General features: G+C 42.5%; 1 protein-coding gene across 1 annotated transcript in view; it reads right to left on the bottom strand.

Moving 5' to 3' along the window:
• The window catches only part of SNX25 (sorting nexin 25), a 95,370-nt gene extending 85,061 nt beyond the window's left edge, over positions 1 to 10,309 (bottom strand). Inside the window, exon 1 of the mRNA XM_033059682.1 lies at positions 10,207 to 10,309. Coding sequence (XP_032915573.1) covers positions 10,207 to 10,278 — 72 coding nt within the window. The 5' untranslated portion in view covers positions 10,279 to 10,309. The remainder of the gene's footprint in view (positions 1 to 10,206) is intronic.
• Positions 10,310 to 18,424: the final 8,115 nt, after the last annotated feature.

Here is an 18,424-nt window from a genome sequence, read left to right as displayed (position 1 = left end):
GGTTGGAAAATACCTTTAAGACCATTGGGTTCAACCATTAACCTAGGATACTGGTTGGGTTAGTTCAAGTTTAAGAAAAAAAACTTCACAGAGACCTTACTGCTCCAACCACAGAATGACAGTATACAGAGAAAATGGAGCCAGACTCTTCTTGCAGATACAGGACATTAGGAAACATTGCAACACAGGAAATTCCCATCACAAGGCAAAACTATTTTAATCATAAGGCTGCTCAAGTAGCAGAATGTGCTGACAGGCTGTGGAGCCTCCATCTCTCAATCTTTCTCACTCTGAGCAAGAGGATGAACTAGATGCCCTCCAGATATTCCTGAACTATTCATCATTCTTGATCACCCTTCAGAGAGTTGTTAATTTAATTTCATGATTGATAGTATATCAGATCTAAAGGTGCCTTGTCTAAAACAGATGATCAAATCTTGTTTTTCTTCCCATTTTATGGACTTGCATTTAGCAGAATCAAGACTTAAGTCTTGCTAGTTAAGGTTTGCTTTCAAAAAGTACTGTTTCTGCGACAATAAAAATTATTAATTAATTAAATAAGCCGGCACCCCCAAGTTAGGTGACATATTACTAAAAAGATCTTAAAAACAACAACCTGGTAACACAGATAACCAACATCTGTGATAACAGAAGGATTTCAGAAAATTCACAGTCCAAGCTCAGCTCTAACAGCTGAGAGAATGAAAAGCACAGCATATTTCACTGAAACACTTTCTTCCCAACCCTGACTCAAGTCAAATGGAAGGCATATGTAGAAAACAGGTTCAGCTAGAAAGCCTAGATTTGTACGTTTTCACATTTTTCATCATGTCATTCATCGAAAGAAAAATGGTGCTAGGTTTTGTGAAATAGTTGGCATAACCCTGACTGAGCCAAAGACATTTGTAAATGGATTTAACACAAAGTTCTAGTTTAGATGCTCTTTTATGCCAATTAAAACTTGGCATGTTCCTCTAAGTCCTGATTTGCACTACCACAGCCCTCAATAATATTTTTTTTTAAATTGGTGTCAAGACAATCGGGTTCCAGTCTGTAGATTTTATTGGTAAATAATGATAGAAACCAGGCAGAAACATAAATAAAACTTAACAAAATGACTTGAACGGGTAGAGGTGGAGCACATTTTGAAAGCACATGCTGAGAATGAGGTTGCTAACAAACAGGGAGGGCTGTTTCCTGGAACAGTTCAAGTTTTCCTCAGTTTTGACTTTGCTTACAGGCGGAAAAAAAGGATGTGTGCATTTCCTGTAGACTTCTGATCAGCACTCATTGTTTGATACTTTTGAAAACTATTTAAGATTAAGAAAGCAACAGTCTGAATGGGCCAAGAAAACGAAAAAACCTGACGTTGAACCTGAAATTCTTTCTTATGTTCAGTCTCCTACAGATGCAAAAATTAAGTAAATGTTATTTATTGCTTTAAATGGTATAATTTTTTAATCAGCTCTGAATTCAACAATAAATAATAAACATTAAGGAATTAAGAAGGCATTCAGCAACTACACTCAAGAAATGGCAAAGTGCAGGCAGAGAACAAGGGAGTACAGTAATTTCACGATTACAAGCCGCACCATTTTGACTAAAATTTTGCTCCCACCCCGGAAATGCGGCTTACATTCAGGAGCGGCTAATATGTGAATAATTTTCTGACATTTCCAACCCCGGAAGTGCAAACCGAGGCGCCGTGCCGAGCACCTGCCAGTAAAACCCGGGACTGCGTGATTGTTACAAATTGGTTACTCTGTTTCATGGCGGGTGGCGCCAGGCTCCATGCCAGCAGCACGGGGCAGGGGGGAAGGTGGGAGAGCTCCCTCCTTCAGGCAGCGCAGCCCGGGGGAGGCGGGGGGCTCCCTCCTGTTGGCCCTGCAGCTCGGGGGGAGGCAAGGGGCTCCCATCCCCGCCTGCCGCTGCCACGGGAGCGGGGGGGCTCCTTCCCCTCCTGCCACCACTGCCGTGGGTGCCAGCAGGCTCCGTGCCCCCCTGCCACCATGGCACAGCGCCGGGCCGGGGCGAGCGTGCCCAGTGACAGTGGCGACCAGCCCCGAGCAGCCCCACCAAGCGGTAGCACTGAGCTGGGCCACCTGGCCCTGTTGGCAGCTCCGAGCGGGCCGAGCCCTCACGGCCCAAGCCAAGCCAGTAAACCCCGCCATCCCGCGATTCTGTTACTATTTGGCAATTTTGTTGCACGCGGGTCCTCACTGCGAACGACAGCGCGGTTTATAATTGGGTGCGGCTTGTGTATGGACAAAGAATGAAATGTTGCCAACACCCGGAGATGCGGCTTATAGTCAGTGCGGCTTGTAATCGTGAAATTACTGTACCTTCCACTAGCAAGAAACTCATTTGCAACACTTGGCATTGAATGCAATTTTTAAAACACAGCAGCAGAAAGCCAGGCACTTGCTAGAGCCACATGCAGCCTTACTCTGCCACGGAATTAAGGCCAAAAGCAGAGAAAAATTTACAAGTGCTCCTATTACATTAATTCAATTATAACAAAACTAGAACAGAGATCATGACAGATGCCACAATATAAATGGACATTGTGGATGAGACAGTTTAATCACTTATCTAAAAGGCAAAGACTGCATCTAATTCAGCATACACAAACTAACCAACTACTCATAGTTACTTGTTCCTCCCACAGTTGCCCTATTAACTTTCCTCTTATCTTTGTAAAACATAAAATCAGACTGGACCTTGAAATTAAAGAGTCACAGGCTCAAATAGTATTTCACTGAACTCTCCATAAATTCATATTTAACATATATGGATAGATGTGTTCTTATCCACATCACTTCATATAGATGCTCTTATCCAAACATTATTTCAACTAATGATGCAAAAATCAATTTCTATTTACAAGAGTTAATATTTTTTACTTTATACTTATAATCCTCTTTAAGATTACAAGGCAAGTGTGTATTTGTGACATTCAGCATTAAGGGATACCATAATTACCACTTTAAAAGTCAACATACTTAAAGTATTTTAATCCTATTATCTTAAGCATCATTATCTCAATAATTATTTTATTATATCATATCATTATTTCTACTAATAAAGTAGCTCCTGGAATGTGTAAACTCTGTTTATCAGATAGGGATCTTCCATAATTGCACCATGTTTAAAACTGGTAAAAGTGTAGCAGTGTAAAAACTTTATAATCAGGGCAGAGCTTTCTTCACTTTAGATTTCATAGAACACCAGACAGATAATAAGAAAATTAAACATTTCTCAGGTATTACTTTCATTCTCGTCAGTACAACCAAGAAATAATTGGCAAGTTTGCATTCCAATTGCTGCTCAGCAAGAAATACAGTATTATCCTGTGCCGGAATTTTTAATATTGCCATCAAAACAAAGTCTTAAATGAATTCTCAAGGTACAGGCATAGCCCAAATTTACTGAACATTTCCACACTCTCCTCCTCTGTAAAAAGAGACAACAAGAACCTACAGTCTATACTTCAAGGCCAAAAGAGCCATATGGCATGAAAACTAAATTGCTGGCAAGCCAGCAAAACCAGCACAAAAATCACGCTTGAGCTGCAAGGTGTCAACTTAGCAACCAGAGACAAACTCCTGCAAGGTCTACTGCTATACCCTCCCTGCACACGACTTTCCAACATACTCACATTTTATAGGGTGTTCTGTCTTTTCAAGAGCAACACAGAACATGCCAAATGAGCCATCATCATTTATTTTATTACCATTAACTTGTTCTGTTTCACTGTGCATATTTAATAGGAGAAAAAATGGTATAGAACAACTGGTCACAAAGAAGCGTCCCATAGACAACACAAATCTGTTCCCCTCATGACTACATAACTTCTTTATCTCTTTAGCCACTTGAAGTAACAAGCTTTCCCAAGCTTCAAGCTTGGAAAAGGATACAGTATATTCTATGTAACTCTTTCCTGGGGTAAATTCTGCTGCTCTGCTTTGCAGAGAGCAAGAAATCAAGACTTGGCGATACAAGAGAACTTCACGTGATTTTAATTTCAGAATGTTTCTGATACATGTCTATATTATTTTCAATGTTGAAGCATACCTTGAATGCAGGATGTCTTCACTCTTGACCTTATTACAGAGGTTTTATAGCCACCCTTAGGATTTCCCTGAAAGAGACTTGGACAGTAAAATCTCTGAGCCCACCACCCGGCCTTACTGACTTAGCAGAGCTTGGGTATCAGGAGAAATTAACTCCCTAGTTATGCCTTCAATCATCAAACACTGTTTGTGTGAGAAGCAGTCCTTACAGAGGTAAAAAACAGCCCAATTCACAGCAAAATATGAGATGTCAATCTAACACAAAGTTGAGAAAATTACATGTCAAGCACAATAAAATGCAGGGTTGACAACAACATAGGATCTAATGAAAAGAATCAGAAAAGACTGCATGACAAGACAAGAAATATCTAAAAATACATGATGATGAAAAATGTGTGGAAAACTAGGTCTGCTCACTGCTAAGGAGTTATGGGACAAAAGTGAGAGACAGAGTCTGAAAAACACTTAATTTCTTGAGGTCAGTCTCCGTAATAACAAAGTTATCACTTCAAAGTTACACCTGCAAGTAATCAACATATGTAGTCCTAACAAAGTTCCAATTCTGAAAAAGCTTATAAATCCCAAATTATAACAGATGTTCCATAGACCCCTAAAAATAAACTGTACCAGAAACATCCAAACCACAGGCCTCTGCTGAACTGTAAGAGAACACTTGCAATTTATGCAACATTCCCTTAACATTTTTAAATATTCATAGAATTGGTAGAAATTGCTAAAATATATTTTCATTATTTTAATTTCAGGACTTTTCTAGTAGTAAACTCAACCAGATCAAAGGCACATTGTTGACCTGCCTATAAATGAGACAGAACTAAGAACAAACATATGAGACTCTGAGTTCTTAATGCGTTAAAAATGCACTAAACATATCTTCTCCTTTCAATCCAGAAACAACCCATCAATTAAAAGACTGGCAGTAGATCAAAATATCTGCTTGCAAGTTCAAGACAGTCTAAAGCATGACAAAAGTGCCACAACCAGAGGCTATGGCTTTTACAAAAATCCTGCAATATCAGAGCTCTGGCCCTGTGCAGCCAGAGAATGGGACAAACCATAGAACACGCTTGGTTTTAGGTTTAGAAAAACACATAAATACTTTTGAAATCTTACTAAGGCATAAAGATCAAAATCGGAAGGAGTTAGGAAGCTTATCCTCTCCCTCACAGTTCCCTCAAACTACGTACTTATTACCTCAAGAACTCTTCTACATCCCACTTGAAATTTATGCCCACAGATGGCAAACCTCCACTTCCCACAGCTGCTGGGGCTTCTGCAAGCTTACCTTCACAAGCTTCATCTCCTGGCAAAAGTCCTACAGTGAAGGAAAATAAAACTGTGTCCTTTCTCTCTGCTTCCCTTACGTTCTTTAGAAAGGGCAGAGCACTCAGCTTGGATACTATGATAGATGCTCAACCTCAGTTAAGTTGCCATCCCATTTGAAACATTGGGACCATTTCCATTTCACTAGACATCCTCCTAGAGCTTTTTGGGATAAAAAGCAGTACTGTGTTACAGGATCCAGATATTTCAACTACAACCTGATCCAATGAAAAAAAGCTTTACACATGCCCTCACTCCACTAATGGCGAATTCACAAAAATCCACATTCAAGGATGGAAAAAGCCTTTAGGAACATAAAACATGATCACATGCAGCGTGATCTGGCTTCAGGGTCAGAAAGCAAGAGTAAACTAACACTAAAAATTGAGAGTTGTTAAACTGTAGCAAACAATAGTGACCAAATATGTCAGAAGATGACTTTTAAAGAAATACTAAAAATAATTGACAACTGTTAATTGTAGAAAACTGGAAATAGGACATTAGAATCGTGTACCCTTTTCATTGAGAAAAAAAAAGCACATTTATTATCCTTCTGTTAGTGCTGCAGACAGACTAGGTAGATCCTTCTCTATATAGAGTATCATTCATTTAATCTGAATTTAAAATGTAGCACTAAAATCTAATAAACTCATCATTGTTTTTTGCATTATTTAAATTAAGTTGATAACCCAGTTCTCTGTTACTCTGAGCTTTTGTTTTGAATCAGAGTCAAAACATTATGCTGAAAAGAAAATCCCATCTCTGCCAGGGTTTTTTGGCAGAGAAACAACTCACAAACGTGGGAAAAAGTGTTTTCCTTCCCACTAACTTGGTTAACATGGTTCTTCACATGAGTCAAAGCCATCTCCCTCTACAACCACACAATGGAAAAGGAGTTTTGGGAGCTAACTCAAATTTTAAAGGGTTACACATGTCCTAAGCCAGGACTATCTTTGCTATGAGCAAGTCCAGTGGTACTTGAGAAGTGATAATCCCCTTTAAAACAGACATTCTCATTAAAGTACAGTTGGGTCATCATGCCTTTTTGCTGTCTTGCATTTTGCTGCTCTCCTCCATCACAAATAATCTTGTCCTAAAACAGCTCCTGTGAAGTGCTGAAAAATACCAGACAATAATGTACAATTTCAAGGACTCATTCAACTCTTATTATTTCAGTATCAATAGAAACTAGTCACCAATATTATCAGCACCTGCAAGTACTTAAAGTAATAAGTACCATAAACCATTATGAGTTGCCTATACACCTCTCATCCAACAGATCTTCATGTGGAAGACAGGAGACTGCCCAAATAGTTTTTGTGATAAGAGCTGTCACCTACAGAAAAACTACATTGAAAGCACGATTTATCATGGGGATAAATTACACAGCTTGCTCTGCAATTCCCAGCAGATTTCAAATGTTCTTGCTGAGATACCTGACTTCAGGAGGAAGTCTTCATCTTTCAAGTCCCAAAGGAGTCACACAAAAAAGGGACATCTTTACATTTGAGAAGATGGCTTCTCTAGTTGTAAGTTCAAGCCAAATGAAAAAAAGATATGCCCCTTACTCTTCTAAAATCCAAACCTGCAACACTGCACTTCCTCACTCATATTCCTCACTTGCATGAACAGGTCCATAAAAATAAACAGCACTGAACTCTCACATGCTAAGTGGTTTCTGAATCAAGAACATACAAAAAACTCCCTTTATTCAGCACAGCATGAGGGACTCCATCCAACTTCCCTTTGAAGTTGGTCAAGAGTACTCCCACGGACTTTCCAAGAGCTGAGTCTGACTGCCACTAATGTAAATACTTATTCCTGAATACCTCCTGTTTCCTCATATGTTAACCCCAATGTGAAAAAGCACACAAAGAACGAAAAGTGAATTGTCTAAGTTTTGTACATAAAACACAAGAAGAATGAGATGCCAGTCATAATAAGGCTTTTACTTCACTTTTTTTTCCTAATTATTAGGCCAACAGGTAGTTCTTCCTTATTCTTAAGGAAAACACAAGGATGAAAAAAAATATAGTTTTACTGTCATCCTACTACTGGCTCCCAGAAAAGACAAAGGCATCACAAAGTTCTAAGAAAAACATGAGAGTAACATTTGAATGATAAAAAAAGCAGTGTAAATGCAAAAGGATGCAAAATGAAAAGACTAAAGCAGGAAATTTTAGTGAACAGCCTACACTTCTACATGCTGCCTATTAGACAATTTTATTTTCTTCCCTACATGTTGCTGAAGCCCCATTTAGAAAGTCTGCTACACATAAACAAAATCATGTTCAGAAGAACTCTTCAAAAAGCTTTGAAGTCCTGAAGCCATTTTGTACCAGAAAGAAATCAACAAAACTATAAATTGAAGGCATGAGAAACCCAATTAGGATGCCTAGAATTACATCTTCTAAATAGAAAGGGTAAAATACCTCGCTCCTTTTTTGGACATCTCTTTCATGTAAGTAAACTTTTGGGAACAGTGCAAAGAGGGAAGAAAGACAAATTTTAATGGAGTCAGGGAGAGGGTAACAAAACAATCCTGGGAAAGGGGTTTTAGTAGGTACTGCTGCCTCACCAGTGAATTTTTAATACCAAATTTTAATTCCCTTCTGAAACAATAAACACATCCCATAGAGATACCATAAATGCAAACACTACAAATTGGACCATACAATGCGACAGCAGGTGTGCATTATTAACAGGAGAACATCTTCAAAAGAAATGCACGGTAACACACCACAAAAAGTACAGATGGTACAGTAACAGAAATGACTATTTGTCTCTGGACAGTTCTAGTTTCATCGCTGTTCAGTACACTTACATTTTTCACAAAAGAGGAGACAAAAAAGCAATTTTTTTTTCTTCAAATCTTGGCTTCCCAAATTAAATTGATTTTTATGGTTCAGCTGTTTCACAAATCTGAAAGCTGCTCCTCGTTGTGGCAGCAGGGAGATTTTGATTGCTAAATTCATATACAGATCTTTGTGGTATGATGTAAAAGTAAGTTAACTCACCCAGATGTTCTGGTATGTATACAAGCACATAAATGCTACTGGAGTTTTGGCATTAACACAGAAACATTCTTGCAAATCTGAAAGCAACAGGAATTGTTGTTTTGATGATCAATTGATCCATTTACATATTTTTTCTGTTTGGTGTAACATAGTTGTATGGCTAAAAACAAAAGTATATAATCCTTTATTAGAAGGTGCTTATGCACCTAATGCACATTTGTTACCTAGCACTCCTGTGACAAAAAAAAGCTGCCCCCACCTTGTGCTTATCACTTTGTGGGTTACATCTTCTTACTTCCCACCTTAATGCTCATACACATTATTTATTCTTCACTTCCTTCAAAAAGCTGAGTATGGTGTTGAGTGCTCAAAGCAAAGAGGATGTTTAAAAAAATTCTACCAATGAAACAAAACAAGTAACAGAGCCACACATACATCCATAGATCCTGAATGCAGCTTTGCAAGTTGTATTATTCACTGAATTCAACAACCCCTGGCCAAATGATCCCTACTGACAGCAATACTCTGCCAGCTTCCATTAAATGCACACCAGGAAAAGCATGTTGCTCCCAAACACAGGCTCCCTCTCTCCCTAGGTCAAAGAATGAAGGAATAAACCATTACTACAGGTTGTTAGCAATTTGATTGAAAAGACAGAAAGACAACTGTATCAGCAAGGGATTTTGACAGGTTCTCTGCCCTGCCAGCACCTTCTGCATTCTGCCAACTCAGATGCATCGACTACTGCAGCCCCAGACACATGTGACAGAGTCACCTACTGCTGCCAAGAAGTGTACGTGTACTAAATGTAACAAACTGGGTTACCAGAACAGCTAGGCTGCACACCCAGGTGACACAAATTCCCTTCCTTCTCCTTTTCAGCGTGCTCTCAGGTATGCTGACACTTCTGAAAGGAAGCAGCACTTACACAGTACAAGCTATTTATTGCTGCAGCAGCTCACGTGCTAGCACACCAACAACTTACCGCGAGGGGCCAAGGGCTCCTGGCTGGAGTCGCCAGCTGTAACATTAAACACCACATCCCTGTGATCCACGGCAAAGCAGGAGTGTGGGCAGATTCTCAATTTTCAGCAGTAGTTTTTCAGACTCATCTAGGATCAGCTCCCAAGCACTGGATGATGGGGAACACGGTTGTGTATGTGAGGAAAGTTTCCAAATGCCTCGTGCTATCAGTCCCGTTCAGAAGAACACGAAAAATACTAAGCTGTGAGCTACAAAGAGCTCGTGAACTGGTACATTTTGGAATACGTACAGAAAACGAAATTGTTTCCCTTTTGCACAGAGCTCTGCAACAGCCTGAGCACAAAATGGCACTATGATAACACTATCTGAAACTGCCCAACTTCAGAGAACGCATTAAAGCAACACTAAGCTGGCTCTTCAACCAAGTCTTTCTCCTTCACCAGTAACATTTCAATGGAAGGAGCAGAAAAGGATTTGAGATACAGCCACAGTGGAGCGAACACCGCGAACGACCGTGCGAGCATTCCCGCAATTCGGAGATCTCTCTCGGAGGAAAGTGTTGCTTTTTCCGGTGCGCCTGCTGCCCCCCAACACAACTTTTGTCATCTAAAGCCCCCTCGAGCGGCAGAGTGCGAGAAGGCTCCTGCGGCCGCGGTAAGGACAGCAGGACACCAGGTTCGTGTGGCGCGGCGTTCCACGGCAGAGCCAGGGCCGCGCCACCTCCGCCCCGCAGCCGGGCAGGGAGGGCGCACCGCAGCCACCGCCCGCCCCGCTCCCCTCCCGCTACTCACCCCCGCGACCGGCCGGACCGGAGCGACGGCGGCGAAGTCCGGCGGCGGCAGGCGGCGGCGGCCGCGGCACATCAGGACGATCAGGGTGCCCAGCGCGGCGGCAGCGGCGGCGCAGCCCGCGTAGAGGGCGAGGCGGAGCAGCAGCAGCGCCAAGCACGGCGGCCCGCCGCCCCCTGCCTCGGTCCGTTCTTGCCCCAGGTGGACGACGGACACGGCCAGAAGCCCCAGCCCCGCCGCCAGCACGAAGCGGGATGAGCCGGGATCCTCGTCCTCCTCGTCTTCCGCCGCCTCCTCCTCGCCGCCGCCGACCACAGCTGCGGCCGCCGGGGCGCTGCGGCGGCGCGCCTCGCCGCCGGGGCCGTGCGAGCCCAGCGGGCCGGGGGCGGAGGCCCCCGCCGGCTCGGGCTGCCCGGCCGTGCTGCTAGCGCTGTCGGCACCGGGGAACATGCTGCTCCTGGCGCCGCTGGGAGCAAGCGCATCTCCCGCCGCAGCAGCCCCCCGCGAAGGTCGCCGCTCCCGGGGCCCCCCCTCTCCTCCGCCGCCGCCGCCTCCTTCGCCGCCCGCCGCCGCCACTGGCACCGCTGCGGCCGCCGGGGGAGCCGGAGCTCATGCCCAGCGGCAGGAGGGTGCGCGGCGGCCGGGCCGCTTTCCGGCGGCAGCGCTGCCCCGCGCTGGGCGGCGAGAGCCGAGCGCCGTGGCAGCAGCCGGGGAGGCCCCGCCGCGCCGCTCGGTGTCCGGCCGGGGAGGGGGCGGAGGCGGAGGCGGTGCCTGCCGGGCGGGCGGGCCCGGGACATGTGCGCCCGCCGCACCGCCCCGCGCCAGGGCCCGGCCTGGCGGGGTCCGCTTGGACTGCCTTGAGTCTCGGGGGGCTCCGCCGCGGCGGGGTTGGAGGCGTCCCCGCGCACAGTCTGGGAAACGGGTACGCTCGGACGAAGCGAGGGAATCCCCGCCGGCTGCAGTGCGGAGCTTGGTTCCGCGGAAAGCTACGGAACGCCTCTCCGCCGAGGGGGCTGTTAGCACGGAGGGCGATGGCTAGGCCCAGAGGGACCTGGCATGATCACACCGGGTCATCGACGCCCTAGCCAGAGCTTATGACAAAAGCCTTGGCGTGGAGCATCTCAGAGATCCGGACACCCTCCTCAGTGTGGGCAGTATGCACCCCTCTGCCTGCTCCCCTCCAATCAGGCCAAAATAAGCCATAAATAACTGGACATCAGAAATAAGAAGTTGATAGAACAGTGATGTAAATGGTACAACAGTAATTCTAAAAAAAACCCCAGCCTCCTCACCCCAACAGAAACTTTCCAGCCCTCCTGTCACTACTGTCACTCTGTTGTATGTTTTATATCTGTTTGTGGCAGATCTGAGAACAAATTCGTGGAAGGGTACAAGGCTTGCCATATTTCAGCTGTGCTTGGGACACATGTTCATCTTGCCATAGGTACGGCACAGCTATAGCTCCACCAAATTTCTGAGTTCATAGCAGCTACCAAGCACAGCTAAACTGGGAGGCCTTGATCTCTTCAGAGTGTTGTCTGCAAAAATCAGCTTCATTACCCAGTGTGCAACAAGCTGATAATTACATACTCAAGAGAGACATTGACTACTTATGTCAGAGTTGTGCAAGCCTGGGTGCTCAGTGGTATTCCACAAATCAAGCACACTGAATATGAAAACTTTTTACTATTTATGGATTTTAGCAAACAAAAGAATTAGTGTCCATTGTCTACAAGTTCCATAGTTCTTCAATTAATTAGTATTTTATCCCCTCTTGGTTAATGATTCTCTCATTTCCCATGCTAATCAGTCTGCATGCTCAGCCTTCTTTTGATTTGGCAGATTACTTGTGTTGGTGGTCCTTGAGTCATTGGTTGCGATCTCCCTCTGCTGGAATTACCTTTCATCAAGTTGGAACTGATTTCAGCACAATTGCCTAATTGGGTTTATTGGTTTCTTCCTTATCTTGGGAGTTCTGCCAAATGTCCTTGTGTCCCATAAATTCTTCATTCTTTGTGTATACTTTCAGTGGTATATCCTTTTCCCCAAGTTTTGTTAACCTCCCCCTAGGTCTGAGATCACTGAAGCATGTCAAGCCCTAAACATTAACAATACAATTCCACCAACAGGTACGGTACAGTCATTTCACGATTATAAGCCTCACCATTTTGACTAAAATTTTGGTCCGAACCCGAAGTGCGGCTTATAATCAGGCGCGGCTTATATATGGACAAAAAACGAAAAGTTGCTGTTTTAGTTTGGAGGACAGGTGTCTGCTGAGAAAGGTAGGAACTTCTCTTTGAAATGGAGAATGTAAACCCCCTCCCTCCAAATTAGTATAATTTTGAAATCAAGGGGCTTTCAGGCAAAGATACGGGAATTAGGAATAACATTTCTTTTCTAGGGAAATTAAAATAGAAATACAGTACTACAAAGAAACAAACTCCAAACCCTGACAAAGTCAGAGTACAACCTGACACCCTGTCAGGCAGGGTATTGGTAGCAGTCCCATTAAATGGTGGTTGCAGTTCTCCTGCAGTGACAGATGTGGCTCAGTTGAAGCAGTGCTCCTGTAGAAGGTGCAGTTTCCCTCCAGAGGTCCAGTGGTGATATGGAGAATTCCGGTTTTCCTCTGGAGTCCAGTGGAGAAGGGGCTACCTTAGTGTCCCAAAACCTCTGTTTTTATCTTGGTAAGAAATGTTGGGCTATTCCCCCTGGCTGGAGCAACTTCCAATGGGATGCAGTAATTTTATCAGTCCCACAGTGGGACTCAATGGTCCATTAGCAGAAAATGACTCGCTGGAGGAAGGATGGGTTGTGAAAAGATAAAGAACAATGCCCTGCCTGGTTTCAGTGGATGGCCCATTAGCAGAATATCTGCCGTTGAGATAAGGATCACTGCCCCCACCCTCAACAGATGGTGATAGAATAGATCTTTTATCACACTCTGTTTTGTAACATGCGGCTTATAATCAGGTGCGGCTTATGTATGGACAAAGAATGAAAAGTTGCTGGCACCCAGAAGTGTGGCTTATACTCAGTGCAGCTTATAATCATGAAATTACTGTAATTTGTTTTTCTAACACATGGACATCACTTAGAGCTTGCTTTTTAGCTGCTATCTGTTTCAAGGTTTACCTCTCCCTTCTTCATTGCTCTTGAAAGTGTACAAAGATCAAACATAAAACCATCCTTTCTTAAAAGAATTTTTACATATTCCACATTTTGCAACAAGACTAGGAGTAAACAGCACTGCTTTCCTTACAGAGCCACACTATGCAAAAGCAGATTTACAAGCATTTACTCATGGGCTTCATTTTACTTGTAAACTCTATAGAAGTGTACTGGTAAGCAGCTGGTAAGATTGCCAGTGCTCTATCAGTTGAGGTGTAAAAAAGAAAAAAGCCCTGAATTTTACTTTTTAAACACAGTTATTGTTGCAGAGGTAGGAGTAGTGATTTATTTATTCATGCTCTCTAAAAAAGTTACCTCTGTCAAATGAACTCTACTAACCAGATGAAGAAAAGCAACAAATAACAATACTCTGACCTTGTGAATGCTTCCATTTCCTTGTAACTTCTAGGGTGCAATAGAGCAGCATTTATAAAACCAGACACCAAACTTCCTTGAGCTTCTGCAATGCTAAGCAAGCCAGGACACTGAGCATGAATAGTGCAGGTGTCCAAAAGTCTGCTATAGCCCTGGCAGAGCACTTGTAATAGGGAATTGCTTGTCAGAACTGGTGCAGAACTGTAATGGAAATGGGCACAGAACAGAATGCAGCTAGTCAGGATTCTGAGTTACAACAAATGTTTTACTCCATCACAATATTTTCTAAGGTATTTCTAATTTAGCTCATAGTGTCTGGTGGTCTGGTGTCCATATACACCTGCCTGAGGTTTGCATAACAATGTATTTCCTCTCAGAATCACAAAAAGTGCTTATGAAGTGATTTTAGATCCCCTGTTGGTCACTTATCAAAGGAGACATGATCCTTAATCTAATTCAAAGTCTTTACAGTAACTTAGTAAGATAAAATATGTAACTCTATTATAGTTTGTTCTATTTAGTGGATATGAAATGGCACAAAATCCTTTTAAATGCTAATTCAGACCATTCACAGAGTATCCAAAAATGATTATATAAGTAACATGGCTAATATGATTAAAGGTAAAAATCATCATATCGTAATAGTGAAAATACTATTGCAATGGCAATCCCATGTGAATTACTATGTGGTAAAACATCCTGATGATTCACTGAAGGGCTTTGGGACCAGGGTTTTTTCAATACATATGACCATTAAAACCAGCAGAAATTCTTGAAGAGTCTTGAAAGCTTTTGGATAAGGCCCAACATACCAGAAGGTTTCTTATATTCTCATCAGGTAGAAAATAGAAAGCAAATATCCATCTCCCAGCACGCACTTTACTTATCAAAGATTTCAGAATATACAGGACTTTGGACTGAGTTCAAGATCTACTCTGGGATCTTTATTAAGATCTATACAAGAAACCAGACAGAGACCTTCTACTGCAAATGCATTCAGGAAACTGCCTGGACATCTGTCAAAACTACTTAAGAGAATTGAATTTTTAAATTAACCTGAAGCAGAGAATGTAATGCTGTTAGTCCTGTGTAAAGAGAGAGTATTTTCTTACAGTATTAATTCTCAGAAGTGGAGAGGTAGATAAAAAAAAAAACCTACCTGCAATAACAATTTAGTCCTGCAGTGCTTATGTACAAAACCACTTTTTATCTGAATGAGTAATCCCACCTATTTTAGCTGGGATTTACATATCACACTCTGAATTAGGTATGTCTAAATCAACTCAAGTGTGTATCTGTAGAGCTAGAAGAATATTCGATTTTTTTATTTTAGCTCTTAGTAAGTTTCTATGACTTTTCAACCTGAGATACAATTCCTAATAAATCAGATGACATCCTAGCTCGACTGAAGTTAATAGAAATTTTCAAGTTTACCTCGGTGTTATTTGAACTTGCCCTTTTGTACTTTAAAAATTACTTTTCTGTACAAAACAAAAGGACTTCAATGAAGTCAGTTTTCTGAACTAGGGATTACTATAGGCTCTTTCTGTAACTATTTACTCAGTCATGGAACTAGTTTATGAGAGAAGAGATTAAAATTCTACCTTACCCAAGCATTACAGCAAATATCTTTCCTACAGAGATAAGACAATTACTTGTTTAAAAAGATAAATTATGTCTGATTTGGGGAAGGATTCAGCATCTTCACTATGTTCCTTTGAGGAAGAAGTATTTATCTTTGTAACATGCTGTAGGAAAAACCCCACTGATTTGAATAGTTTTGCGGCTGCCTTTAGTGACAGTTGTTCAACTTGCACCTTCACAATACTGCAAACTTTACACTTCAATGAATTTGCACCTTCAAAGATTTAGGCAAGATTAAAATGAATACTTTTCCTGTAGGCTTTTTCACATTTGATTTCTGTTTTGTCAGCCTTTCCAGCTCAGATCCCATGGCTAAAAGAGGACTAAATAAAGTTACCACTTCTCAATAAAAAAACAAAAACAACCAAACAAACAAAAATTTAGGCCAAAAAAAGAAGTCTGTATCATGCATACATAGTTTGTATTTTTAGCATACTTACAACTTTGAATTAATTACATGCTTTTTTATAACTGCTATGGTGCTGCATTGCAGTTAATCATACTAGGAGTTTATAGAAATTTCTAAGGCTAAGAGCACAAAACCTAGAAGTTTTTTTGAACTTGTAAACCTAGTGATAAACCAGGTAAATGTGGATAACTAACACTGTTAGAAGCAGTCGTAGGAATCCTAGAGCAAAAGAAATTGAAACTGGATGTTATATTTCTCAATATCTTAAATGTACAAAATATGTAAGTTACATGAATATTAACTGATCTTATTTTTGATACACCTTTTAAGACAGTGGTATTGTATTTTGCCTATTTGTAGTCAGGAACTTGACGCACAGGAAAAAAATGACAAAAGCACCCATTCAGTGTCCAATGTAAGGAACCTAAGATTTCATGTGGTGAGGTCAGCAAAGGCTCAGTATTTTGTAGCACATTTTGCAAATATAGTTTCCATTGATTTTAGCTGCATTTGTCATTATTCAACATTTCAACAGTGAACTGAGAGAGGTGCCAGAAAAAATAAGGAAACACATGACAAGTATAAAAATTCAATCAATGTAATTTATGGAATCCCCATTAAACACTGTGTAGCACAAGTAGGACTTGTCTCTAGTTAACTTAGACATGTTCAGTAGTATTACTCAAGAGATTTCTTTCTTTTCTTGCAGTGTTCTGACACATTTGCTACATGTATTTTAAAAAACGTATGTGTGTGTGTGTGTGTGTGTGTGTGTGTGTGTGTGTATGCACACATACATCCATGCATAATGCCTATGTGTATGTGCCAAGTGAAATAGGACAATATATACACAATAGTCGATTTGGCTGCACAGCTCTGATTTAATTCAAAATTCAGTATGCTCAGCAAAAAATGTGATCATGTCATTAAATCTCTTCCCTGATGAACATTGGGGCCAAACTAAAGCTGAATTTTGTATTTTGAATACCTGAATCAGTAATCTGGAAGTCTTTCTTTTCACATAATTCTCTCCTCTGTTGTTAAAAAGTAATTGCTATTATTAATGATTAATAATATGATATTCCAACTGATCTCTTTGAAAAAGCTGTAACCTTTCCCATCCTTACACAGGAAACTACTGCTTCTCAGGGGCAGATCACCAGTAGGTGATCACCACTTACCTACTCAGTGCCAGAAGTAATGCAACTGCCTAAAGGTTTTATCCATGTTTCTACAACAGTTATACTGAAATTCAGGGTCCAGATCCAGCCTCAAATATTCAGATGAGGCTTCCCTAGAAATCCTCCAGATGAGTTGCCCCTTTCCATTTCCTCAGGATACATTGCTCAGTGCTCTAACCCTGGCACTATAATGTAGGGGCCCATCATATCTACCTCTGGTCCAGTTGCTTTAATATGGGGCACCATCACCTTAAGGTGGCTCACAATCATCTCAGCCTGGGGCACCATTCACTCAGCTTGGGTCACCCTCCAGTCCTTATGGGCTGCTAGCACACCAACCAGGAATGCCATCATCCCAGTCTGAGGTACCACCACTACAATCTGGGGCACCATCAACTTGATATGGGGCACTGTTACCCCAGCATGGAAAACTATCACCTCAGCATGGAGCCTCATTGCCTTAACCCGGGACGCCATAACCTCAACCTGTGATTCTGTCACCTCACCCTGGAACCCCATGATCAAAATCTAGGGGCAATCACCTCAACGACGGGCACTATTTCTTCAGCTTGGGGTCCCACTGCATCTCAGTCTGGAGACCATGACTTGAATTAGGAACACTATCACTTTGGGGCCCCATTGCTTCCACTCAGCATACCATTGTCTCAGTCCAGAACCCCATTGCCTCAGCTTGACACACAATCACCTGAGCACACAGTTCCATCACCTCAGCCCGGAGCAATATCGCTGCAACCTGGGGACCATAACCCCAGTTTGGGGCATGATCACCTCGTTTTGGGGCCTCACGGCCTCAGTAAGAGTCCCAGCTCTCTGCCCCATTCCCACAGAACAAAGAAGGGGCAGGAGGGGACTGATCTCTGTATCAGCAATAGCTGGCCAGCAGAACTAGGAAAGTGGTTCCTCCCCACTACTTGGCACTGGTAAGGCCAGTACCTGAGAGCTGTGTCCAGTTCTGGATCTCTTATTTCAGGGAGGACATTGAAACACTGGAGCAAATTCAGAGAAGGGAAATGAAGCTGGTGAAAGGTCTGGAGCACAGGTCTTAAGAGGAAGAGCTGAGGGAGCAGGGGTTGTTTAGCCTGAAGAACAGAAGACTTGGGGAGACTTTATCGCTCTCTACAACTACCTGAAAGGAGGCTGTAGCCAGGTGGGGATTGGCCTCTTCTCCCAGGCAACCAGTGACAGGATTAAAGGACACAGTCTTAAGCTGCACCGGGGACGTTAAGTTTGGACATTACGAGGAATTTCTTCACAGAATGGGGGATAAGATATTGGAATAGGCTGCTCAGGGAGGCGGTGGAGCCACGGTCCCTGGAGATGCTGGAGGAAAGACTGGACGTGGCACTCACTGCCGTGGTCTGGTTGACACGGTGGTGTTGGGTCAGAGGTTGGAGTCTATTAATCCAGAGGTCTCTCC

Source organism: Catharus ustulatus, chromosome 5 (genome assembly GCF_009819885.2).
Source record: "Catharus ustulatus isolate bCatUst1 chromosome 5, bCatUst1.pri.v2, whole genome shotgun sequence".
Classification (NCBI taxonomy): domain Eukaryota; kingdom Metazoa; phylum Chordata; class Aves; order Passeriformes; family Turdidae; genus Catharus; species Catharus ustulatus.
Note: the sequence above shows the minus strand (reverse complement) of the source record. Positions and strands in the feature narration are given on the sequence as shown.